We start from the raw sequence: 25160 nt of genomic DNA on the forward strand, positions 1-25160 counted from the left end.
AGAGACAGAGAGGGCTGGAGAGACCCAGGCAAGGAGGTCCAGACACACAGAGAGATGGGGCGCAAGACAGAGATGGAGCGTCTGAGATGCAGAGAGACAGAGATCTCCCCAGAGAGACAAAGACAGCCAGAGAAAACCAGCAGAGAGGTGAGGTCCAGGAAGCAACACAAAGACAGCAGGAGAGATTTGGAGAGATCCTCCTCCCAAAAAGGAAAAGAGATAGAGACAGGTGTGTCCAGAGAGGCGAGGCAGGGCAGCAGCGAACAGAGACACAAGGCAGGGTGACAGAGATGGAGCTGCCCCCAGGGGCCGAGGTCCTCTGAGAGAGGCAGATGCCGGCAAGGGGTCAGCCATGGGGACCGACAGAGGGGGGCCCATTCTCCCAGACACACGCTGGAACGTGGAGACAGAGGACCAGAGGCAGAGACAGGGACCAGGAGCGAGAGACACCCAGCAGGTGTGGGACCTGGGACACATGGCTTCACCTCGCTGTGCCTCAGTTGCTCTGTCTGTGAAATGGGGACACCCCAGGCACCCTCCCCAAACGCCTGGGCAGGGATGAAGTGAATTCACTCCTGTAGAGTCACACCGTCAGCTCTCAGTAGACGCGAACCATTGCCATTCTCACTATTGATGTTTTATTAACATATTCAGGGAGACAGATACAAAGATGTGGCCCCTAGGGAGATGGAGATGGGGAGACGGGGGAGAGAGCAGCTGGGAGGGGGGCGGGGACGAGGAGAACACAGGGGCTGGAGCCGGAGGGGGACACGTGGATTCCAGGGGACAGCAGTGCCAACACAGACGCACATATAGCGGTGAGCACCAGGGGTATGGAGCAGAGGTGGCCCCCGGGGTTCATGGCAGGACGAGTGAGGGGCCCAGACAGGACTCCAAGCCCCAGGGAGCACCACCCCCCCACCTAGGATAAAGGTAGCAAAGGAGGATAGAAGGACGTGAGAAGTCAAAAGGTGACAAGGACTTTCGAAGGTCTCCCGGCAGAGCACCCCCCACGCTGCCCCCAGACTGTGCTGAGCTGCCAGGGGGACCCTGGGGATGAATGGTGGCTGCAGGCCCCCTCCCATCCCCCACCACTTGGGGGGAGACTGCTGAGGCCCCCGGGGAGGTGAGGTCACAGCCCCCCCACGGTGGGACATGACCTCATCGCCTCAGGTGAGAGCTCGCCCTGCCTCTCTCAGTCTGTCGCGGCCACCCCTTCCAGGGCCCCCCAGGGGCCCTCCCCAGCCCCCGTGAGCGCTGGGACCCAGGCCTCTGACCACTGGGTCTCCGCCCCTCAGGGGGCCTGTTTCCGGCTGAGTCAGCGTGGGGGGCCCGAGGCTGCGTCAGTGAGGGGAGAATTGACGTAGCCCCCCCCCAGACTGGCGGGGCCAGCCAAGGTGACTCAGGCCACCAGCCCGGGGATGGACTGGCCTGAGGGGGTGTGGGGGCCTGGGCCTGGGGCCAGCCTGTCCAAGGGCAGCCCCTCCACCGACAGGGGACAGGGCAGGGGAGGTGCCAGCCCCCACCCGCTGCTTCAGCCTAGGATTGCAAGACTGCCCCCCCAGCCTCCTCCCTCTCTCTTAGGGGTCCAGACCCCCCACCCCCGCCTCCTCCTCCTCCTTCACGTCCAGGAGCCCAGCTCCCAGCCCCCTCCTCCCGCAGACCCAGGTGTCAGGTGTCCAGGCGCGAAACCCTCGTTTCTCAGAAGACGGAGAGACCTTGTGAGCATGCTACAATCTGGGGAGTGCAGTCCGGAGTGCGGGTATGGGTTGGCGGTCCACGACCAGCGCCAGCCCCCTCCTCAGCCCCCACCCTGAGGGTGTGGGACTCATCTCCCCGCCGCCCCCAGGGTAGGGGGCGGGCTGCAGGGGGCTGGTGGGTGCAGGACAGCAGGGTGGGAGTTCTCAGGACTTCTGGGTCTTCCCCGAAGGTGGGGACACTCGGGCCACTTCTGGGGAAAGGAGGGTGAGAAAGAGAGGCAGAGACAGAGCCCCGGGGAAAGAGATGGCAGAGAATCACAATGACAGGAGATGACAGTGACAAACGGAAACGGGACCACACTGAGGCACCAGAGAGAAAGAGACGCAAAAAAAAAGTTGGGACCCACAGAGACACAGAGAGACGAGCTCAGGGGCTTAGAGACAAAGACGGGGAGAGAGACAGGGGATTCGGGCACTGAGGGGTGGTCACAGACGTGGGGAGGGATGCCGCTGGGAGATGACGGGGCCCCAGGGGGTCCTTGCTCATGGGCTGGCCCCCGGGTGAGGTGGAGCTGGCCGGCGTGAGGTCAGCAGGTCCGAGGCTGTGTGTGTCCGTCTGTCTGTCCCTGGGGGGTCCTGTCTGGCCTCTGGGGGGTGACGGAGCAGGCGGGCCGCAGAGGCAGCCCAAACCTGTCATTAGCGGTGAGGGCCCTGACGGTGGGCCCCCCCAGCCCCAAGCCGCGGTCCAGGGCCCGCGGCCCCGCCCCCCACCCCCTCCTTGATCCCTGAGGAATCCCGGGAATTGGGAAGTGGGTCCAGATGATGTTGACACAGGAAACGGTCAGCAGCTGCCTGGCCTCAGCCCTGCAACCCCTCTGACCCCCACCCCCGGCCCCCTGCCGAGCCCCTCTGACCTGTGTCATCTCTGACGAAGGCAACCCCGAGCCCACTCAGCACCCACCAGGATGTTTACAGGAGGTGGGGAGGCCGGGAGGCAGCCTCACAGGGCTCCTGGGGAGGGGGCTCTGGACTCCTGGTCAGCTGCCCTCAGACCTCGGCCCTGCCCCCTGCACCCTCAGACTGAGTCAGGACCCCCCGGGCCTCCTCTGTCAGACCTGAGTCAGGACCCCGAGCCTGTTGTCCTCAGACCCAGGGGTCCAGACTCCCCGCCCCTCCTCCCTCAGACCCGGGGGTCCAGGCCCCCAGCCCCTTCCCTCTCAGACCCAGGGGTCCAGACCCCCGGCACCTCCCCGCTCAGACCCAGGGTCTGGACACAAGGATAAACCACTCCAGGAGAGATGAGCCCCATCCTCACTGGCTGGAAGCTGAGTAGAGGTTCAGGGGAGAACTCAGGATCAGTTCCCAACCCAGCCCCCAGGTTGGCCTCCTCCCCCACCACTGGGGAACCGGACCAGAAGTCTGGGGACCCCAGCTGGGTCTGTTTCCCTATTCGCGGGTGGGGAAACTGAGACGAGCTAGACAGGGCTCCCTTCCTATGACCCCCCGCCCCACCAACCGGGCCTCAGGGCCTCAGATCTTTCGGATCCTGGGGAGCCCAGCCCTCTGGTTGGTTACACATTCCCCATGGTGGGGGGGTTGCCCTTGAGACCAGGGGGCGCCTGAGCAGGAGCTCTGTGGCCTGACCTCCATTTTCTCATCATCATCCTAGGTCTGGTTGCTCGGGGGCCTCCCTAACAATGGGGCTCAGTGAGGTCTTCTGGGTCTCAGGCCCCCCACCCCTGGTTGCTAGGGAGGCCCTCTCCCTGGCAACCATGTCCGAGGAGCCTTTGGGCCCCCTGGACCTTCCCCTTGGGCATCAGTTTACTAAGCAGAAGGAGGCCCTGGGAAGAGGTCTCAAGGTGCCCACTCTTGGGGTCCCCTGGTTGGCAAGGGGGAGATAACTTAGACTCCCCTTTGCTTTGCACCTGGGTTGCTGAGGGGGCTCTTCTAACTCCAGGGCCCCATCCCACCCCCAAGGCCCCTTCCACCTGGTTGCTAAGGAAGCAACTCCCTAGCAACCAGGCATGACCAGGCCAGTGTGACCCCCCTTTTTGCTTCCCCACTGCTGAGGGGGCTCCCTAGCAACAGAACTTAGAACTTTGGGGGTCAGGCAGGCAGGTGGGCGGGGCCAAGCAAGTTGCTGGGGTGATGGCCTTCAAGGTCTCTCCCCACAGAGGCCCCAGGAGGCTGGGGAGGCGACATGGTGGGCTCTGGGATCCCAGCTTTGGGTCTCCTCCTGCTCATGCAGGGCTCAGTAGGTGAGGGCGCTGACGAGAGGGTCGGAGGGCAGAGCCAGGGGCCTCCTCAGCCTCCAGTCTCCCCACACCGCTCTTTTCTTTCACAGCCGGGAATGGAATCCAGGGATACTTCTATCCATGGAGTGAGCAGTGGAAGACACCTAGGATCCCCCCAGGGACACAGAGCCCAGACTAGACCCCCGGGTCTGAGGGAGGAAGCATGGGGCCTGGACCCCTGGGTCTGAGGGAGGAGGGGCTGGGGACCTGGACCCCCGGGTCTGAGGGAAGAGGACTAGGGGTCTGGACCCCCGGGTCTGAGGTAGGAGGTGTGGAGCCTGGACCCCTGGGTCTGAGGGAAGGGGACTAGGGGTCTGGACCCCCGGGTCTGAGATAGGAGGCGTGGAGCCTGGACCCCTGGGTCTGAGGGAGGAGGGGCCGGGGACCTGGACCCCCCAGGTCTGACGGGGAGAGGAGGGGCTGGGGGTCCGGACCCCCGGGTCTGAGGGGGGAGGAGGGGCCGGGGGTCTGGACCCCCAGGTCTGACGCGGGGAGAAGGGGCCGGGGGTCTGGACCCCCGGGTCTGAGGGAAGAGGACTAGGGGTCTGGACCCCCGGGTCTGAGGGGGGAGGAGGGGCCGGTGGTCTGAGGGAGGACGGCCGGGGGTCTGGACTCTGGCTCTGACAAAACAGGGGCTGCGGGCCCCGGCTGGAGTAGGCTCTGGGCAGGCCGTGGGCTCCGTGAGGAAGCTGCCCCTCGTGATTGGCCCCCAGGTTGTGAAGGTGACGTGTGGGACCGGGAGAGTTGCGGGGGCCAGGCGGCAATTGAGAACCCCAATCTCTGCCTGCGTCTCCGATGCTGCTACCGCGACGGGGTCTGCTACCACCAGCGTCCGGATGGTGCGCGGGGAGCCAGGGCCCCGGGCTGGGGGCTGGGGGCGGGAAGCCCTGGGTCTCACCGCCCCCCCGCTCTGCGCAGAGAACATGCGGCGGAAGCACATGTGGGCGCTGGGCTGGACGTGCGGCGGCCTCCTCTTCCTCATCACCAGCATCTGCCTGTTCTGGCGAGTGGGGCTCGGGGCTCGGGCGGGCGCCCCCGACCCGGGCGTGGGGGCAGGGGGACGGCGCGGCTGACGGTGTCCCCTCCTCGCCAGGTGGGCCCGGCGACGCTACATGCTACGGCTGCCCTGGTTCCTGAAGGGCAAGTGCGACCTGTCCAAGACGGTCTCTTTGTTGTCCAAGGACCGGACTCCGAGGGAAAAGAAGACGCCGTCTGTCGGCAGCATCCCTCCCTCCGCGCCCACAGAGGGGGCCCTGGATGTCTCGGGGGGCACCGAGGGGGAGGGGACGGAAGGGGGCGAAGAAACGGAAGGGGGGGAGGAAGATGATTAGGGGCGCCCCCTGGAGGGGGCCCCTCAATACAGACGTAGCACAGAGATGGACGGTCTTTTTTCTGAGAGGCATGAAGCAGGGGGCGAGGTGCTGGGAATGCGTGTGTGTGTGTGTGTGTGTGTGTGTGTGTATGTGTTTTGGGGGGGTCTTGGGCTGACGGGGGGGGGCCTGGGCTGTGATCACAGGGGTGGGGTGCGAGGGGACAGGCGTCTGGAGTAAGAGAGGCCCCGGGGTAAGTGCGGAGGATCTGAGCTGACAGGTACTTGGGCTAACGGGCACCCTGAGTTGAGTGTAGGTCCCAGCATGTGATGACCCGGGATGGGGGTGGGGAGTGGGGGGGCGTCTAGACTGAGGGGCTGGGGCTGAGTGGGGGTGGCCTCAGCTGAGACTACAGCTGGGCTGTGGGGTTCACGGGCAGTCGAACCCCTCATCTGTCCTTCTGCCACTGTCTGACAGTCTCTGCTGCCCAGCCGACGGCCCGTGGGATCCTGCGGCCCTTGCCGCTCGCCCCGCTTCCCACAGATGCCGGATGACTGCAGCCCTCGGCCTTGGGACAGAAACCTTCCTGGAAGCTCCTTACGGTTGAAGACTCACCCTGCTCGGCCCTTTTCCTTCCTCCTTCCTGTCTCAGGAGACAGAGCCCACCCCAGCCCACCCTCCATAGTGTTTGTGTTTTCCCCAATAAACATCTGGCAGTCTCTGTCCCTCTGTCTGACTCTCCCCGGGGGACCTCAAACTAACCGAGGAACCTGGGCTGCAGGAGGTCTGGATGGGGGGTTGGGTCTGGGCTTGAGATTCCAGCCTCCCTCCCCAAAGAGGTGGCCTGGACCGCTGGGCTCCTAGGCCCCCTTCCCCTGCTTCAGCAGCATCCCTCCCCAGACAGACATGCAGTGCTGGGAGGCAGAGCCGTTTATCTGGGGGAGGAGAGATGGGAGACAGGTAGGCGTATCCTGGTGGCCAGGGGCTGCTGGGGGCGGCTGCTTGTCTCCATCAGGTGCTCACAGGTGGGCCGCGTGTTCATCTGCAGGAGGGAACGTGGGTTAGTGGCGGCTCGGGACCCCTGCATCCCAGGTCCACCATGCACAGCAAGGGGCCCCTTCCTCCTGCTTTGGCCCCTCACAACGGACTCTCACACTTGCTCATTCAGGGCTCCTCCATTCTTTGCGGCCTGCTGTGCAGCAGCAACTGTGCCTTTAACGCAGCGGACCCCAGGGGTACAGGGTGGGGGACGAGAGGCCGGCAGAGGCAGAGAGAGGGAGAGAGAGAAGTCGAGGGGACCACAGAGGCACAGTGATACAGAGCGATGTGGGAGACAGACTGTGACAGACACGGCACACAGCGAGACAGGCAGAGACAGAGAAGATGACACTGGCTGGGGCTGGGGCTGTGCATCTCAACGTGTTTTCATCCCAGAGGGAGAGAGGAGCGCCTGGAGGCCAACCCTCTGTTCAAATTCTGGTTCTCTGTCGCTTGTGTGCTGGAGCCACCTCACCCTGCCCGTGATAGAGTCCTGTCTTTGGATAGGCCCGTTTTCCTTCTCAGAGGGACCTAGAGTCTAATCAGCTTGGCCAGTTTCTGGCAAGCGGTTCTGGCAGCAGAGGTCCACCACAGCTGGGTTAGACTTCTGGGCAAGGTAAAGTGTTTCCAGGGGGTAATGTTAACCACTGGTGGTTATTTCTGCATGGTATGTCAAATTGTGTGTTAGCTCATGCTTCGTCTATGCATACATTTGTTCATCTTCAGCTGTTTCCTCATCTGAACCACAGAATGTAGCATATGATCCGGGTGACTGTTCTCGAAATTCTCTCACCAAAAAAAAAAAAAAAAGGTATATAACTAGCATCCTTCTGGTTGCAGAGGAGGAAAATTAATTCATCACCAATGCAGAATGTCCTAGGACATGGATTTAATCTGTTTATGGAACCCCTCACTTGGGAAACTGATTCGGTCACCCATCCATTGTTCCACTTACCTGTTCACCTACCAGCCAACCCTTCCATCTGCCCTCTCATCTGTCTGCCTACCCATCTGCCCCAAATCCATTCAACTACCCCCCACTAACTGCCATCAGTCATTCCCACCATACTGGGAATCCCCTGGAGGCCCAGGGGTTAGGACACAGCACTTTCATTGCCATGGGCCTGGGTTCAGTCCCTGGTCAGGAACTTTAAATCGGACAAGCCACACAGTGCAGCCAAAAACAAAAAACCTAAACCCCTACCATATCCATCCATCCACCCACCATCCATCAACCAATTCATCCATCCATCCATCACTCATCTATCCATCCATTCATCCACCCACCCACCCAATCATCCACCCACCCACCCAATCATCAGCCTCTGAATTCCTGAGTTCACTCTCAGCTGGGAAATGCTAAGAACAAAGACACCAGAGACCCAGATCTTACCGTCTAGGGTCTCCCTCTTGGGTGCGAGAGACAATCAGTACACACACACACACACACAACACAGGGCAATACAAACAATAAAAGGGGGTAACTTGGACCATGAGAAGACCCAGAAAAAGGCACTGAAATCGGAGTCCAATCGTAAAAGACATCTGGTAAACTTTCTGTGCGGAGTGAAGACTACGAGTGCGCCCCTGATGAAGGTGAAGGCGTGGACAGAGGCCAATTGGTGCGAGGCATCCTGGCCATGATGGATGGGGGTGGGGGGGGTGAGGGGTGGGGGTTTCATCATCACAGCAGAGAAGGCAGGAGAGTGGGGGACACACACATATTGAGTGGCCTGGATTCAACCAGAGGGCAGCAGGGAGCTCCAGCAGGTCTCTGCACTCTGGAGAGTGCAACAACTAGCCCCCCTTGGGCAAGAGGTGGCACCTTTTGGGGACCTCAGCGTCCTCCCTGGGATGGGATGGTAATACTAGTAACCTCAGAGACTGTTACATTGGGAGGATTGCATGGAAAATGAGACCGGGGGTGCCTGGAGACTGGAGACACTGGGACCAATACCCCCAAATATCCAAGGAGCTGATAGTGACTCTCCTGCCCTCATGTCTGGGGTGTGTGTGTGTGTGTTTGTGTGTGTGTGTGTGTGTGTGTGTTAGTTGCTCAAGTCGTGTGCGACTCTTTGTAACCCCATGGACTGGAATTCTCCAGGCAGGAATACTGGAGTGGGCAGCGACGCCCTTCTCCAGGGGATCTTCCTGACCCAGGGATCGAACCCAGGTCTCCTGCACTGTAGGCAGACTCTTCACCATTTGAGCGACCTGGAAATTTCCACGTCGGGGGACAGGGTCTCATTTGTCTCTCACGGCCTACACCCATGCGTATTCTCTCTGGGACTTCACCCTCTGGTCTCTGTGCTCTTTGTTTCTCTCCCTCCCGATCTTGACCTCTACCTGTCTCTCTTCCCCGCATGTCCCTTTCCCCACCTCTCCGCTTCTCTCTCCATTTCCCTGTCCCTTTGACATCTCTCCCCTCGGCCCCGCCCCGCCCCGCCTCCCCACCCCTCACCTCGGGCTCACTCGGTGCCCGCTCCCGCCGCCCCGGGCCCGGCCTCGAGCGAGGCGAGCTGCAGGCGCACGCGGCGGGAACCGGCGGCGGGCGGCGGGGGCGTGCGGGCGGCGCGGCGCGCTCCCCGGGAGCCGGGCGCGGCGCGCCGGCCGGCGGCGGAGGAAGCCGGCGCCGACCAGCGGCGGGAGAGCTTCCGCGCGAGGCGGGCGAGCGCCGAGGGCCTCAGACCGTAGTCGCGCTCGAGCTCCTGGCGCGAGATCTCGATGTTGCCAGTGTACCAGAGGATCCAGCCGAGCAGGCTCAGAAAGACAAGCAGCGCGCCCGTGTAGATAAGCAGGTCGCCGAAGTCGCGGCCGCGCACCTGCAGCTGCGCGAACACGCCGGTCAGCAGCGCCGCCATGCCCGCCACGTCCAGCGCCACGGCCAGTAGCAGCGCCATCCGGCAGCGGCCCAGGCCGGACGCCAGCCCCGGCGCGCCCGCCGCCGGGGACGGTGCACCGCTTGGCGGAGGCCCCGGCGAGGTGCACACGGCCGGCGCCGCCGCCATGGCTGGCTCTGACCCGCGGAGAGCGCGTTCCGCGTTCCGGGTGCGGCCCGGGGCGGGGTCAGGGTTCTGCGCCAGGTATGCCCGGCGCTCTCCTGGTCACCTGGGCTGGGCCGGGTGTGGACGGGCCCGGCCCGGGGGCGCCCTGGCGCTCAGGAGCCTATGCTGGGGCCAGCCGGGCGCACTGGTTAGTGTGGCCCGGGGACCCTGCTCCCCCAAGGAGTCTGAAGCCGCACATGGTCCAAATTCAGGACGTTCTGATGGAGGCACCATAAGGCGCGGAGGAGCCCCGGCGTTGTTTCTGTACCTGCCTCCCGCGCCTCCTGGGCAGCGGACCCCTCGGTGGGGACAGGTGGGGTCAAAAAACAAGTATCAGACAAGGCCCCGGACCCCCAGCAGCTCTGGGAGGCAGGGAATCAGCAGTCAGAGCGCCTTAAGGGATGGAAGTGGGCTCTGCGGGGCTGAGATTTCTCGCACTTATTGCCTGCCTCCCGAAGCCGCCTGTGTGGTCCAGAATGATCCCAAGGACAGAAAGGTGGATCGGACTCACAGGAACTCTGTCACCACCATCAGATTTAGAGCACTCCAATGGAGGGAGCAAGGCAAACCCCAACGTCCCTGTTTGCTCAGATTTCTTCTGAGGCCTCGGGACTGTCGGGACTCATTAGGGGCGAAGTCCAAGGGCAAGGAGATGGACAAGGCCTCTGCCCTCGAGGAGTTCCTGGACATAATCACGAGTTGTCCTGATGGACGTGACATAAGGCCCTGTCTGTCTTTCTATTCACTTGGGAGTCTCGCCAGGCCCTGTGCCGGCCAGGCTGCGACACAGAGATGTATCAGGCGAGGCTCCTACCCCTTAAGGAGGACCCTGACAACAGAAAAGAAAAGTTGCATAGTGTAGCGGCTGTGAACGAGGCGGACCAGGTTGGGGGTGCTGGTGGGAATGGGGCTCAAGGCCACAAGGCACAGGAAGGGGGGGAACATGAATGGGAGCTCTAAGGGAACCAGAGGTTTCGCAGGCAAATCTCCTCTCCTCCAACACAACTCGCCCTTAAAGGAAATCCACGTCCCCTCTGGGTGGCGGTCTGCGAGAAAGTTCCGTCCAGCTTTTCTCTAGACTCAGGGTTCAGGCGTTTAAGAGGGCCCTGGGGAGGGCGAACTGAGAGAAGGGGCTCCCGGGGATAGCCGAAGCTTTCCGAAGGTGGCCGAATGGGGACCGAGTGTTTCCGAAGCGATCCGAAGTGGGCACGGGGCAAGAGGACGGAAGGAGGCCATCTTTCCGAAGGGCGTTTCCGGAGAGTTCCGAAAATGTCCGAGCGGGCCTGCTGCCTTCGTCGGGAATAGCCGACGGTCTACGAAGAAGCTGAAGGCCCTTGAAGTCCCTGGAACTAGGGTTAAATAGTTCACGCGCTCACAGGTTCATTTATCAGACAAAATGTGTACTGAGCACCCATGCTGTGCCCAGCATTGGGTGGCCATGTTGGAAAGAAGCCGCTGAGGAAGAGGACTCAGGGGCTTCTGGAGCGAGACCCGTTCGGAAATCCGGCCGAGGACACACGAAGGGCCCTCGGAAGGGCGCCGCTGCACGTCGAGAACGCACGCGCCCTCCGGCCCCTGGCCAAAGGCTTCCGAAGGGCCCCGAACGGTTGGCGATGGGCTGGCGGAAATAGCCGAACGTTGACGAGCCGCCTCGGAGGCGGGGGAGGCCGACCGCACGCGCGTGCCCAGACAGGAAGCGGAAATGCGTGTTGGTATTAAAGGCGTCGCCCCGCCCCCCGCGTGCCTCTTTCCGTCTCCGGCCGCCGCATCGAGAGGAGGTGAGCGGAGGCCTCTTCCTCTTCCCGCGTGGCCGCGTCTCGCCCCCGCTGCCCGTGTTTGTGCCCCGGCCTGGTCGCCGTTACCGCGCCCCTCGCGTTCTTGGCTGCTTTCCGGCGCCGCCGCCTTAGGTCTCTGGGTTCTCATCGCCTCGTCCCCCGTAGTGAGTCTCGGCCGCCTGAGTTCAGCCCCGCCGCCTTAGGCCGCTCAGCCCCGCCTGGCCGACTTCTAGGCGCCCTCAGCCCACGTGGTGCCCCCATTCCCCGCGCCCCCCCAGAACACCCCTTCTCTGTGGTCAGTCTTCTGCCTGATGCTCCCCTGACGTTTCCCCGCGCCCCTTTCCCCGCAGTCGCCGCCATGTCCGCGCATCTGCAATGGATGGTCGTGCGGAACTGCTCCAGCTTCTTGATCAAGAGGAACAAGCAGACGTACAGCACCGTAAGTGGGGCTCCGACGTCTCGGTCGGAGGAGGGGCCTGCACGATCGTCGTGCCCCCTTCGTCCTCACGACCGCGATGCGTTCCCGTTCTCAGGAGCCGAATAATCTGAAGGCGCGCAACTCTTTCCGCTACAATGGGCTCATTCACCGCAAGACCGTGGGCGTGGAGCCGGCGGCGGACGGCAAAGGGGTCGTAGTGGTGATGAAGCGGAGATCCGGTGAGCCTTTACCCTGGCTGGGCCCACGATCTGACCCCCATCCGGGGCAGAGGGCTGTGGCTTTTCAGTGTCAGTGCTTGTGCTGTTGAATCAGGATTCCTGGGCTCAGGGTGTTTGCCTGGGAGGCTGGTTCCTTTCCAAGCGAGCCTACCAGTTACACGAGCTCATCATCTGAAAAGTGGAGAGATTAATAGGACCTGAGTCAGGACTACAAAATTGCCGCGGTTTGATGATGTTGTCAGAATAAATCCTTGAAGCATCCCAGGTGGAGGTGGGCGTTTGTCTCTCCACAAGTGGGGAAACGGAGACAAACAGATGAGGGACCGATCTTGAGTTTCCACATGTAGGAGGGGAAGCTTCTGAAGCAGTAGTTAGACTCGAGTTGTGGCTGGGGGAGCTCAGAAGGAGGACTCAGCATCCCACCCCACCCCTCATAAACTGGTTTCCGGCACAGATTTGCCCTTTAGACTCTTAAAGAGGGGTCAAGGGGAGGAGGGGTTTCTGGATAACAACTCAGTTAGTGTATCACACCTTCAGCACTTTTGTTTTTGAATGGGCACTGGGTTTTATGAGATAGAAATGCGTTTTCCCAGGTCCCTGATTGATTTCTCTGTGGGTTCTGAGCTCGGTGTCCTGTTCAGTGACAGCACCATCCACAGCTGCTGCCTCCTGGTTTCACGGGGAAAAGAGGTAGTCTCTTCCCAAGAGCACAGCCCCGGGGCAGCCAGTTGGTTATGCTGTTAGGCTTCCCAGATTCCCACGCTCCTGAGAACTCTGTTCTGGGTTGCTGGGTCCCAAAAACCTTGCTTTGCCTTGTTGGATTGTTGGTGGCTCTTTCTGGGCTGTCAGAAACTGGGTTGAGATGAGAGGGTAATGTGGGCTCCCCTCTGGGGTTAGCGAAGGCTAACATCAAACCTCCAGTGTGGTACAGGGTCATAGGCTTCTTGGGGGAACCCAGAAGCACAGGATGCTGCCGGGACCCCATCAGCTCTGAGGCACAGTAAAGGGGGCGTTTTCCTTTCTATCTTGCCTGGGCAGTGGAGAGCAGACTCCAGCTGTGTGCAGGTGAGGGCAGGTGCTTGGCACCGCCCCCACCCTTCTTCCCTCAGTCCCTCCTGTTGCTCCAGATCACCCCTGCATTGATCGGGGCCAGGCCTCAGAGCTTTTGAACTCCCGTGGCCGAGACAGTGGTAGCTTGGGCCAGGGAGGGTGCGAACGTGAGGAGCAGAGCTGCTTTCTGGGGAGCACTCACTGCCTGGCCCCTGCGGTGCCGAGTGCCCGCCTCACTTGGGTTCAGACGACTGCTATGTGCGTGTGACCTTAGACGTGAGAGTCCACCTCTGTCCAGTGAGATGAGCAGTGTTGTCTCCATGCTGGGGTAGGGAGGAGACCCCTGTATCAGTGCAGGGCCTGGCCTGTGGTCATCCCTGTGATTGTCCTGTAAGTGGAGCTTGGAGATGAGGCGGCCTCCCACACTCAACATGGCCCAGGCACTCAGGCTCTCCGGGTGGATTGTGCCCTCATGCCAGGTGTGGGCACCGACGTTCCAGACCATCCCACTGACCCCTGGGGCCCCCCTTCTCCCCATCCCCTGCCAGGCCAGCGCAAGCCGGCCACTTCCTACGTGCGGACCACCATCAACAAGAATGCTCGGGCCACCCTCAGCAGCATCCGACACATGATCCGGAAGAACAAGTACCGCCCGGATTTGCGCATGGTGAGTGGGCCCAGGAGCCTAAGCGGTCCTCTCCTGACTATGGAGCCAGACCTGTGCTCTGGAGAATGTCTCCTGTCTGGGAACACACAGGGTGGGGGGCACAATCTCCCAGGGGAGGTGACCTGAGCCTGCCTCGCCTCCAGGCCGCCATCCGCAGAGCCAGCGCCATCTTGCGAAGCCAGAAACCTGTGATGGTGAAGAGGAAGCCGACCCGCCCTACCAAGAGCTCCTGAGCCTCTGCCCTCCCCTCCCCAGAGCAATAAAGCTGTTAGCCGACTCCTCCACCTGCCATCTTTTGTGCAGCCCTGTCCCTGCTCCCAGGGACCGCCCACACCCACCCGTACCACACAGGTTGCCCCAGCGTCTTCGGTCTGAAGGGCCAGCTCCAGGCAGGGGGCCTGAGTCCGTGGCCCAGTGTTTCTGCCCGTTGGGGCTGGTGGCTGGTGTAAATTCAACACTCGGGAGACTAGGAATTGCAAGTGAAGCAAAATCTAGAATCGTCACACCACCACGCTGCCAGTGCATGCTGGAGCTTCAGGATAGACATACGTTGAAGTTTCTGGTCTCTAAATAGTCTGTCCCCTGAGTGGTGGGCATCTGGATGGAGGCTCAGCGCACCTCCTGTTCCCGTAGTTCTGTGGCCTGTGTCACAGCAGCGTTGGCAGTGTAGTCTGTGAGGGTGACGTGTGTGCTGTCGGGCCCTGCCTGTGGACTGTTTTTCCTCTCAAGGTGGTCTGGAAACCCCAGTGGGAGCTGCGACGGGGAAGAGGGGTACAGACTGACCCTGCCCTCTACTGAGGGTCCTGGGCTCACAGTCTCCTGGGGGACCCTGCAAGTGTGAACTGAGGATCTTGGGACTTAGGGCTGGGCAGGGCCCACTCGTGCCTTGGCCTTTGGTTCTGGGCCAAATGCCTATCTGGGAAGGGAGCCTGCCCTTGGGGGCACCAGGCAGCTTCTGAGTCTGGGATCCTGTTGGGACCCTGTCCCCAGCGGCAGAGGGGAAGGCAGGCTGCAACGGCCACATCCTTGCACAGTGTCTTCTTGGGTAGGAACCCACCTGGCCAGGTTGCATTGGGAGTGAGCCCTCGGGCCCTGCAACCCTGACCTCACCTGCTTCCGCCTCACAGCAGATGACTGACCTGCACTGCGCCCAGCCCCCCTCAGCTCTGCCCACTCCACTCTGCAGCAGAGCCTCCCTCCAGCCCTTGCCCGGGTGCACAGCTCTGTCTCCCCAGGGTCTCTGTTCGCTGGGTCTGAAATAGGTTCTGCTGCTGGCTTCCTGGTGTTTGTTAAAACCAGGATGTAGGCACCGCTGCTGGGCGTCTAACCTGACTCCTTCCAGCTTAGTTTCTAGCTGTGTGGTCTTGGGCAAGTGAGTGCCCCTCTCTGCGCCTCTTAGAATTAAGGAGGTTAATGAATGCCCGGGGGAGAGCCTACACATGGTAAGTGGGGTAATTAGCTGTTGGTAACTGTTGAGATCGGCCTGTGGCATGCGTACATATGTGTACACAAAAGTGTACATAGATACTTGTGGAGTGGCTATTTGTCTTCCAGACACCCCATGAAGCAGATGTTATCCCCACCTTATAGATGTAGAAACCGAGGCTCAGATGAGTAAAAGTCACCCACATCATGGCTCCTGGCATGTTCCCTGTGTACCTACTGTGTGCCAGCCATTCTGCCATCCTGAGGACCCTGCCCCCTCCCCACAGCTCTGCGCTGGGGTCAGGAGCTCCAGCCTTTCTCAGCAGACGTGAACAGGAAGCCTTCCTACCAAACCTTCCTCCCCTGGACCAACCACCCTTGCCCGCCCAAGGTCTGTTCTCAGCCCTGGTAGGGCAGCATCCGTAGTTGAGGTAGAACTTCCATGACTTAACACCTGCTCAGAGCTCTCCCACGGTTCCCGTCCCACTCCATGGAGAGCAGACCCTGGCCGTGGCCGATGGCCCCCCCCACCGCCCACCCTGCCTCACCAAGCCTCCCTGTTCTCTCTGGGAGGTGCTTGCCCACACTGAGCCTTGGTCCTGGGCACGCCCACCCCAGTGAGTACCATCTGCTGGTGAGTCACGTTAGCCCAGCGCCCTGGCAGGCCGGAGGCTCGCAGCGCTGGGCGTCTGCTGCACGGCGTGGCAGCTGGTGGTCAGATGTGGGGGTCTCCTTGTCTGCTGCAGATGCCTGCTGCTCTGGGCGCTCAGCACACATGCAGGCCAGCTGGGCAGATACACGTCCTGGCAAAAATGCTGGACGCCGTGACAGGGGAAATCTGGAAAGCAGCAAGAGAAAAGCAACTGGTGAGGGAAGGCAAGACTGACTGCTGGCTTCTCAGTGGGGGCTGGGGCCAGGGTGGGGAGAGCGGAAGACGCAAGTGCCAAGGTGCCACCCGCCCCTACCACCCACAACACTCCTCTCCGCGCCAGTGGCCAAGCTGCCTGAGTGCCAGTTCCAGAGCTGCCCATTCCTACACTTGTGGCACTAGTGTCTCTGGGCCTCGGTTTCCCTATACGTGAAACGAGTTCCTTTCCTGTCTGATTGCTTGGGGCTCTGAGAAGCAGGGATCTTGGTTCTGTGTGCTGCGTCGTGTCCAGTGGTAATCTAGGGAACGTTTGCCGAGTTGAGTGTAGGGCACGCCCTTGGCAGCTGCCCCGCACAGGGTCACTCAGAGCAGTGGAAACCTGCTCCTGTCGAGGGAGGAGCTGGCCTTGATTGGATTTCCGTCTGCATGGTTTCCTCAGGGCTCCGCCACTCCTTGGCTGTGCAGCCTTGGGTTGGTTCCTTGACCTCTCTGTGCCTATGACGTACACTTCAGTAGACCTTACTTCCTAGAGTTGTTAAGGTTAAATGTGCAAAGAGCTTGTAACATGGCCTGCTGGGACAAGTCCACAGATTTCCCTTGCATGTATGAATGGATGCAATTTATCTTGAGCAGATGGACTCAGAACAAACACAAACGTCTTTCTGTGTCTACAACTACTTGCACACAAAATGATGCTCGGGTTTTTCAGAGCACTTTGAGGAAAAATCCACGTGTTAATGCCTGTGGCTCCCAGTCTCATGAGTTATGTGAATACCCTTGTGCCCTCTGCTGCATTTCCTCCAGCCTGTCTCTGCCCTGTCTAGGAATTTTAAAAATTTACCTTTCTTACTCTTGTAGTCATCTGCTGGAATAAAATCTATTCTTTAAAGTCTTCTGTTACGAAAAGAACGTGTGCATGTGGTTTGGAGACATGCAAGGAGCCCAGCATCCCAGTTGGGGATCCAACCATGCCACATGGCATGTGGGATCTTAGTTCCCTGACCAGGTATCGAACCCATGTCCCCTGTAGAGGAAGCATGGGGTCCTCACCACTGGAGAGCCAGGGAAGTCCTCGTGCCCCTTGGCCAGGCTGTCACAGCCAAACCAGCACACTGATTTCAGCACCTTTGCATTTACAGAGGAGACGCAGCCAGGAGGCACACTGTACTGTCTTCACAATTTCTGTGTAAATCCAAAACTGTTGTTAAAAGAAGTCTTTTAAAGATAACTAAGTGTTCACCTCTCAGGTTGAGAAAAACCCAAGTTGGATAAAAATCAAAGTGCTGGTGAGGCTGTGGGCAGGGGTGGGGCGGGGGTGGACACAGGGTGCTGGCAGTGTCAAGCAGTACAAACCCATGGGGAACGACTTGGCAGTATCTGTACCGAGTTACACATGGATGTACCCTCTAGCGCAGGAATGTCACAGAAAAGAGTGACTGCAGACTTCTTGTGTGCCCCGGGCTCCATGCACCAAGGTCATTCCTTGCAGTGTTGCTGCGTTTTTTGCCATACATTGGGGTGCGACTGAGGGCATGGAAGGGCTGGGTACTACAGGACAGCCAGCCAGACATGCTAAGTCAAAAAGCCCAGGTGTGACATGCCGTGTGCAGGTCACTGCCAGTTATACACAAATGAGACAGTGGACGTAACAGCACAGGTGTTAGGGATCTTCCCCTGCTGGTCCAGTGGTTAGGACTCTGCGCTTTCACTGCCGAGGGCACGGGTTCAGTCTCTGGTTGAGGAACTAAGATCCACAAGCCGTGTGGTATGGCCAAAAAATATAAATAAAAGAACATACGCTTAAATTTGGGGGGCTTTCCTGGTGGCTCAGTAGTAAAGAACCCACCTATCAATGCAGGAGATGAGGCTTCGATTCCTGGGTTAGGAAGATCCCCTGGAGAAGGAAATGGCAACTCACTCCAGTGTTCTTGCCTGGAAAATCCCATGGACGGAAGAGTCTGGTGGGCCACAGTCCATGGCGTCACAGTCAGACAGGAATTAGTGACTAAACAACATGCTTAAATTTGCTTGCGTTCCCATAGAATTGCCTCAGGAAAATACAAGAGAACCCACTGACACTGGATGTCCCTGATTAGGGAGTTGGGTGTTGGGGAGTTGGGAGTTTGAGGGAGCCATTCTAGTGAAACTTCGTTATCTTTAAGTCAAGACTTTGCATTTTGAATGGGTACCATACACACAGTATTCCAGGCTCTTCTTTCTTGGGACAGTGTTTGCAGGTGCTAATGTCACCTTCTGGTCAAAGTTTAAAAAGAGAAATGGTAGCATATCTTACACAGCGTTGGCATGTTGCTCTTTCTTACGTAATGTTTTGGAACTTGGTCCATCTCTCATAAGGCACTTCTTCATGTTCTTAAAATTCTGAAATATAGCAGATGCACAGAAAAGCACACATTTACACATTTATATGTTTCACTCCTGGGCTCCTTGCTGGTTAGGGGTAACCAGTATCCTGAGCCTTAGGGAAACATCTTCTTGCTCTCAAACACAGCGTGACCACCAAGGTATGTGCGTTTAGCAGCAGAGCTTGGTTTTGATGGTTCTGGAACTGCATGTGAAGGTGTCCGGACTGTGGGTCTCCTGAAACTTGCTTGTTTGGTTGATGGCAAGCTTTTCCACAATGCTGGGAGCGATGGCCCACTGCTCTTGTGTTGCATAGGATGTCCTCAACTGTATACAGGCATGTTTATAGTGCTTGCAACTTAGAAACGTGGCTTTGCAGCTCGTGGTATGTGTGCAAGAATGCTGAGTAATGACATACTCGTGCTTTCTGCCTTTCCACCGCGTCTCCACGTGACTTTCATTTCCCGCTCCTGCCAAGGGGGCACTGTGGGCTGGGAGGGCATCCGTGGTTCTGCACTTGGGCATTGCCAGGTCTAGTGGGGTCAGCTTGGGCTTCTGCTGTACCTTTCCCATCCCTCGTGATGATGGGAATCTTCACCTGTGTGCCTGCTAAGTCGCTGGGATTCCCCTTTTTGCGACGTGTTTGTGCAAGAGCTTTTGCTTTCACATTTTTACTGATCTGTAGGAGCTCTTCACACATTTAGATTTGTCCTTTCAGTTGTATGTCTTGTTAACCATCATCTTTCCCACTGAACAGAATTCCTTGATTTAAAAAATGACATCCAATTCTGAGATGTACTTGACGAAGAGTACAATACACCGATTTTAAATATACACGTTCACATAATTATGCAGCCACGTGACCCCAACCGTAATCGCGATCTGGAATGTGCTCATCACCAAGGCTTGATCCTCCCTCATCCCAGCCAGCCAGGGATCTGCTTTTGGCTGTCATCTAGACTTTCACAGAAGTGGAACCAAATATTTTGTACTCTTGTATGTGGCTTCACTCAGCGTTTTGTGTGCCTAAGTAGTATTCTGAGTGACTGCACAGTTCCTTCACTCATCTGTTGATGAACATGTCCGCTATTTCCAGTCTGATTACAAAAGAAGCAACTATGAAAGTTGGCGTACCAGTCTCTGACAGGCTTTCATTTTTTGTACTTTTTGATCATTTCTGATGCTGTCCTGAGGCCCCGCAGAACCTGATGGTGTCCCCCTCTGTGCCTTCAGGGGTTTCTGCCAAACCAGTGGCTCCCTGCTTTTCCTCACTTCTCCAGGCTTTGCAACCTTACCCTGACCCTCCACAGCCGCCCACCAGGTGCAGTGATGGTCACTCTGCCCTCCTGCAGATGAAGAAACTGGACGGGGAGAAGGGCTATGCCCCAACCCCCACTTCCCGCCGGGACAAGCGCCTGCAGTCAAGTTCTTCCCCAGGGCTCATCAAACAGCTCCATCTAATCAACTAGGCCCTGCCAAAGGACGTCAGCCACAAAAGGGGGACGTGGGGTGAGGGCCCTGGCAGCTTCCAGCTGAGGACAGCCCCAGGCCCCACAACCCAGGAACTGAGCCCTGGAGAAGACCCGAGAAAGGAGCAGGCCTAGTCAGCTTCACTCCTGAGACCTGAGCAGCGACCCGCCCACCACAAGACCGGGTCACAAGGCCTGGGAGGAGAGTCAAAGGCCCACGGGAGCACACTCTGCGGCCAGAGCTCGACCAAGAACCCAGGGAAGGGCAGATACACGGGGGCCCGCACCCGACCAGAGACCCCACCAGTCCACTGTGCCTGTTTCAGGACAAGGGCAGGAGTGATCGGGACCGGGCCCCCACCAACCACTGCACCCCAGACAGGACCGGGGTGCCCGCTGCTCACAGCCCAGGCAGCAGAGGCGCAGAGCTGCTTTTCCAACTTTATTTAGAAAAACAAATCCAGGTCCCAGTGCCCTCCCCCACCCCAGCCATAATTTAAATAACTTAGAGACAGAGTCAGGTCAGGTGGGGAGGGAGGGGAGAGTGCCCACTACAGGCGTCGCAGCGCCCGCTTCTTGTCCGTCTTTTTCTTGGCTGCCAGCTTCTTGTCGCGCTCGCCTGCGTGCTTCTTGGCCATGGGCCCCTCAGCCCCCCCTGGGCCCCCTGGGGCTATGGGGTCGGCACTGGAGGCCGCCGCCCCGCTGGCCGTGGCCCGGCCAGGCTCGGGCCGCCCGCCACTGGGCCCACCGGCGCCGCCGTGGATCTCGGTGAGCAGGCGCGCGCGGGCCGCGTACTCCTCGTAGTTCTCCAGCAGCAGGCGGCCTGCCTCCTCGTTGAGGGCCGACTCGGGGTTGGGGTGGATCAGCAGGCACTTGATGGTCTGTGGGGAGAGGGCCGGGGTCAGGGGCCCACCCCCAAGCCTCTCAGACCCCTACGCTGCTCCGCCATCGGTGCCCAGGCCTGGGCTGGGGAGCCCAGGTACTGGCCCGGCAGACCACACTCACCACCCCGCGGGCATGCCCGTACTCGGTGAGCTCACCCGCAGCCTCCCTGGCAGCAGCTACTAACACTCCAGGGAGACAAGGCACAGCTCTGGGGTCTGTTTACCCTGGTGCTCAACCCTCCCTGTGCCCTGTAGGAAACCCCAACTCCCTGTCCTCCCAACTGTTTGCCCCAGGGGCTCGTTAGAAATTCAGGTTTAAAAAAAAATTTTACCTTGTGAGACAGGTGGGGAGAGGCACCAGGTGACCTCCATGCTCTAAGGGGCCCACAGGGACCCTGGAGCCCCACGTGGGGGTTGGGGGGCATGGCTCTCCAAGGGGCAGGCCTGTGGCAGGAGGGGCAGCAGCTCCCCAGTGTCCACCCACTAGGGGTGCAGCACCCCAGCTGGGACAATTAAAGACGTCCCGGGGGCACAGAGCCACTCCTGACTGAGGAACAGCAGAATTACAGCGCTGATGGTTACACTAGTTGTTCGGTATCGGAAACGCTCTCCAACCAGATGCTCGGCCTGCACCTGTCAGAAAACTGTCCCCACACAAACCCATCACCTGCCCCATGGCAGAGCTACCTAGGCACTACCTACCCTTCTAGAAAAGCTGGAAACCTGGACTCTTACTTGGAGGCCCCCACCACTTCAGCACTTCCTCTTGATTATTTTAAAGAGGAACAAGGCTCTGTGGCTTGGACATGACTGGACAGGCCAGGAGGGAGGCCGGGTGCAGAACTCACCAGAAGCACATGCCGGATGCCCAGTTCAGCAGTCCAGTCCCTCTTGAGCACGTTGACGCAGATCTCACCGTTGGCGCCCACGTTTGGGTGGAAGATCTTGGTCAGGAAGTAGCCCTTGGGTGGGGAGGCCGGAAAGTCCTTCCCCAGCAAGAGTTTCATGCGGAAGAGGCCTCCAGCGTATGGGGTCCCCTCTGGAAGGCAGGGAGGGAACGCATCAGGAGGCTCAGGTCTTCTAGGCACCCCCAAAACCCCGCCTCCCCGGTTTGACGGTGAGGCAAGTGCCCCCCTGCTTCCTTCCCCAGACTGGGAGCTCTTGAGAGAACGACAGGGCTAGGTTCAGAGGGGCCTGCAGGCGACCCCTCCCTACCCCCAGCTCAGAGCTAACCCAACTGGTGGTCCCCACCCATGGAGGCCTCCTCACTCCCCACTGAAGTCACAACACACTGTTCCCAAGTGGCACAGACATATATGCCCACTTAGTCCCCCAGAAAAACATCTGGAAGTCTCCCAGGCAAGAGTCAGGACAGTTCTGTCCACTCTATGGTCTCCCCGCTACAGCAAACAGCCCTCTCATTCACACTCCTGATCAGGCCAAAAACCCGTGGGAGCCATTCCAGACCCAGGGCTGTTCCTGGTGCTCCAGCCCCCCATGTCCAACCCATCCAGTTCCCCCCATAAATCTGAGCCCCCTTCCAAGTCCAGCAGAACCACTTCTCTCACCTGATGGATGCAGCCTCCAGCTTGCAACCCCACCCAAACCCCCACCGGTCACACTGAAGTCCTGCTTTAAACCCACCAAGGGCTTCCTTTCTCAACTCCTTGAAAAAACCTACAGAACCTGAAAGATCCGTTCTCTGTAAGCTTCACCAGTCTTTTATCTTCTGTTCTTATGAAGTATCTAATACACCCCAAGACTGCCAAAGGCCTTTTGGGATCCTCACCTCTTGCCGAGCCCGCATCAGCATGGGGTGAATCACCTTGTCATCATCTCAGGAAGCCTTCCCTGACCCTCTGCCCACAAACCCAACTCCAGACTAGGTCTTTCATTACATACTGTTCATTTAAATCGTAAAAATTCAATAATCTAAATGTAGTACACGTGAAGGGACACGCTAAACCAACCTACAAGATCAAACGCTTGCCTGCAGTGACTTGGTTATTATCTCCCCCAAGCCTGCATCTGGCTTATTCTCTGCTTGGTGTCCAGAGGCCCAGCCACTGCCGACAGGAAGAAATCTGAGATGGTCCAACCCCCCTTCCAGGCCTTTGCTGACAACTCCCCACCTGGCACCCTCCTCCCAATCCCACGTAACTCCTGCCCTGCTTCGGGATGGAGGAAACACCCAGACCCGAGCTAAGGGCCCATTACACGCTCTCTTGGCCCCCACGGTTCTTTCTCACCAACACATAACAGGGAAGGAATACACAATTTGTCATTCCTAGTGTCCTGCCCTGCACACCAGGAACACCATATGTAACAGGTGTGCCTGTCCTGCCCACTCTTGCGTCCTCAGGGTCTGGCAATCCACTTAGAGTGGGAGCCTCCTATCCTGGCTCTAGGGTGACTAGGATCTGGGAAGTGCACCCTTCCCTGTCGTCCCCACACTCACCAGGGCCCTCAATGGTGACCTGCAGGTCGGTAAGGTCCTCCTCGTTGGGAAAGACCTTGATGCCGTCAGGTGGGTCAGCGGTCAGCGTTGTCACCTCCTTGTACACCAGGCGGATGATGTGGGGGGGCAGGTTCTCCACGTTGGAGTTCTAGGTATGGAGACAAGCGGGTGAGCCACCAGCAGAACTAAGGCCCGGAGCCTCCTGCAGGATCTAGGAGTCGGTGGAGTCCCGGACTGTCAATCACCCCTCCCGAAACCCGCAACCCAGGAAGCTTCAGGCAACGGCCCCAGGCTAATCCACTAGAAATGGGGCGCATCTCCGAGCTCCTGCGGACGACCCCACCTCCCCCAGAAGCCCGTTCGTAGATCCGCACAGGCTCCCCAATGACTCTGGGTAAGCCCGAGGCCTACCTTGGTCCCTTTCCCCTACCTAATCTTTATAAGACCACCCTGGAAACCCCGATCGGTCCTGGAGACGGCCGCAGAGTGTTGTTGTTCCCGGAACACCCACAGGCCTGCCCAAAAGGCCGGAGCCCTCCCCGGGACTCGGCCGGGCCTTCCCATCCCGCCCCGCCTACAGGACAGCCCCTGGGCCCAACTCAGGCCTCGGACCTCCAGGTGGGCTCTCCAACCCCTCAAGCAGACCGCGAGAGTCCTGAGACCACGCCTCTTCCTCTACGGCGGGGTACCTCGCCCACCCTTCCCGGGCCTGGGCGCCGCACTCACCATGACTGCAGCCGGCCGGGGGCGGGTCCCCCCGGCCCCCTTCCCTCACTCTCCGCCCGCCTGCCGGGGCGGGGGGCCCAACTGCTGTCGCTGCGGCCCTAGCGAGGCCCCGGCGGCCCCGCTCTGCTCCTCGCTGCCTCCGACGTCCGCCGCGAACCGCACGACAGCTGCACCCGCCCCAGTGACCGGCCGCAGTAAGCCGGCCGCGCGCGCACGGCCACCCTTTTATATCCACCTACAGGCCACGCCCCCTCACGGGCCCTTCTCGCGGCGCCTCGACCCGTGACGTCAGCGCGCACGGTCCTCGGCGTTCGACGGGCTCGCTCCCTTCCTGCAAACTGCGGGCAGAAGTTGGAGAGGGGGCGCGCGGCGGGCCAGCCAGTCAGGGCGCGTAGGGGTCCGGGAGGGGATCAGGGAGAATGGAGCTGTGGAGGAGGGGGAAGCAGAAAGGAAAAGGACGTAAACGGCGACGCGAACGCTGATTGGGCCGTTTGAATGAGACGCCTGCGTACGCGCGCGCCCTGACGTCCAGAAATCGCGCACGCGACTAACGGTCGGCCGTGGAGCCTGGGCGGGGCGAAAGGAGGTGGGACTCGCGGGGTTTAAAAGGATGATAGAAGGCACTCCGACCAATAGGGGCGCGCAGTCGTGGAGTGGCGTCACGAGACGCGCGCGGGCCAAGCCTTGACGTAGAAGGCGGTACCAGAGGGGCGGAGAAAAGGAGAGTGACCAATGGGAGCTCTGCCTAGCGCGGACCCAGGCTCTCACAGCCAATGAAGTTCGTTGGTTTTGTGTATGCAAATAAGTCGCGGACATTCGCGCCCCTTCCTCAGCCCGTCGTGGGGGTGGGCGCTGGCCGTCGCGGTACGTTTTTCTTCGAGGCGCCATTTTGTGGTGGGAATGACGTGTGACCTGCGTGCCGTGTAGCGGAGGTTCCAAGACCAGTCAGCCTGGCGCTGAAGGCTTAGAAGCCTGGCCCTCCAATGTGTGACCTCTGGCCCCCGGCCAGGCCTCAGTCTCCTTTGAGGACGGTGTCTAATAAAGAAGGAAGAGCCCTCAGGCTTTGCTGAGGGTCGGGCCTTGCCTGTGACTGACCCCGTTCTTCCGCCAGCCAGGCCTCGTCAGGACTCCCTTTCCCTGTCTGGGGAACTGGCCCGGCACACCCCGGGCGGCCGCGTGTCGGCGCCCTGAGAGCAGGGCCCCTGGGAGTTGACCCGCCTCCTCGGCTACTGTGTGGCCACAGCGCCCCCGCCAAGGTCTCTTAGACCCTCTAGAGAGGGTCCCGACAAGACCCCAAGTGGGGCCCTCCCTAGCTTCTGGAACTGCGGCAGAACCGTGCAGAGACACCCACCGCCCTAACCAGAACTAGTGTGTGGTGGGTTGACCGCACTCGGGCGCCCCCCACGCCTCACCTTAAGTCCGGCCCAGTTAACA

At 59.8% G+C, this 25160-nt stretch overlaps 4 protein-coding genes across 10 annotated transcripts; 2 read left to right on the forward strand and 2 right to left on the reverse strand.

Annotated features, from left to right (window-relative positions):
- The first annotated feature begins 3842 nt into the window (after window positions 1-3842).
- Window positions 3843-5371, forward strand: TMEM190 (transmembrane protein 190). Its single transcript, XM_081505560.1, has 5 exons — window positions 3843-3958; window positions 4045-4080; window positions 4708-4833; window positions 4913-4997; window positions 5088-5371. The coding sequence occupies exons 1-5, from the start codon at window positions 3901-3903 to the stop codon at window positions 5323-5325; spliced, it is 543 nt and encodes a 180-aa protein (XP_081361686.1). The 5' UTR covers window positions 3843-3900; the 3' UTR covers window positions 5326-5371.
- An 845-nt stretch (window positions 5372-6216) lies between these two features.
- TMEM238 (transmembrane protein 238) lies at window positions 6217-9365 on the reverse strand. Its single transcript, XM_081505605.1, has 2 exons — window positions 8804-9365; window positions 6217-6346 (listed from the first exon to the last, which is right to left on the reverse strand). The coding sequence occupies exon 1, from the start codon at window positions 9348-9350 to the stop codon at window positions 8811-8813; it is 540 nt and encodes a 179-aa protein (XP_081361731.1). The 5' UTR covers window positions 9351-9365; the 3' UTR covers window positions 6217-6346; window positions 8804-8810.
- Window positions 9366-9609: 244 nt separating this feature from the next.
- On the forward strand, window positions 9610-13812 carry RPL28 (ribosomal protein L28). Of its 7 annotated transcripts, none has more exons than XM_081505582.1 (5): window positions 9610-10244; window positions 11327-11600; window positions 11695-11818; window positions 13417-13535; window positions 13679-13812. In XM_081505582.1, the coding sequence occupies exons 1-5, from the start codon at window positions 10039-10041 to the stop codon at window positions 13766-13768; spliced, it is 813 nt and encodes a 270-aa protein (XP_081361708.1). In that variant the 5' UTR covers window positions 9610-10038; the 3' UTR covers window positions 13769-13812. The 7 variants fall into 7 exon arrangements, with proteins under 7 accessions (XP_081361708.1, XP_081361714.1, XP_081361710.1 ...); XM_081505588.1 differs by lacking the exon at window positions 9610-10244 and adding an exon at window positions 11129-11325 and having other exon boundaries at window positions 11512-11600; XM_081505584.1 differs by lacking the exon at window positions 9610-10244 and adding an exon at window positions 11129-11293 and having other exon boundaries at window positions 11512-11600.
- A 6275-nt stretch (window positions 13813-20087) lies between these two features.
- On the reverse strand, window positions 20088-23927 carry UBE2S (ubiquitin conjugating enzyme E2 S). The gene is made up of 4 exons (XM_081505593.1): window positions 23727-23927; window positions 23001-23148; window positions 21391-21581; window positions 20088-20539 (listed from the first exon to the last, which is right to left on the reverse strand). Exons 1-4 carry the CDS (start codon window positions 23727-23729, stop codon window positions 20210-20212), a joined length of 672 nt encoding a protein of 223 aa, XP_081361719.1. The 5' UTR covers window positions 23730-23927; the 3' UTR covers window positions 20088-20209.
- Between the last annotated feature and the right edge of the window lie 1233 nt (window positions 23928-25160).

Source organism: Giraffa tippelskirchi, chromosome 7 (genome assembly GCF_054371585.1).
Source record: "Giraffa tippelskirchi isolate mGirTip1 chromosome 7, T2T-mGirTip1v1.2.pri, whole genome shotgun sequence".
NCBI classification, from domain to species: Eukaryota; Metazoa; Chordata; class Mammalia; order Artiodactyla; family Giraffidae; genus Giraffa; species Giraffa tippelskirchi.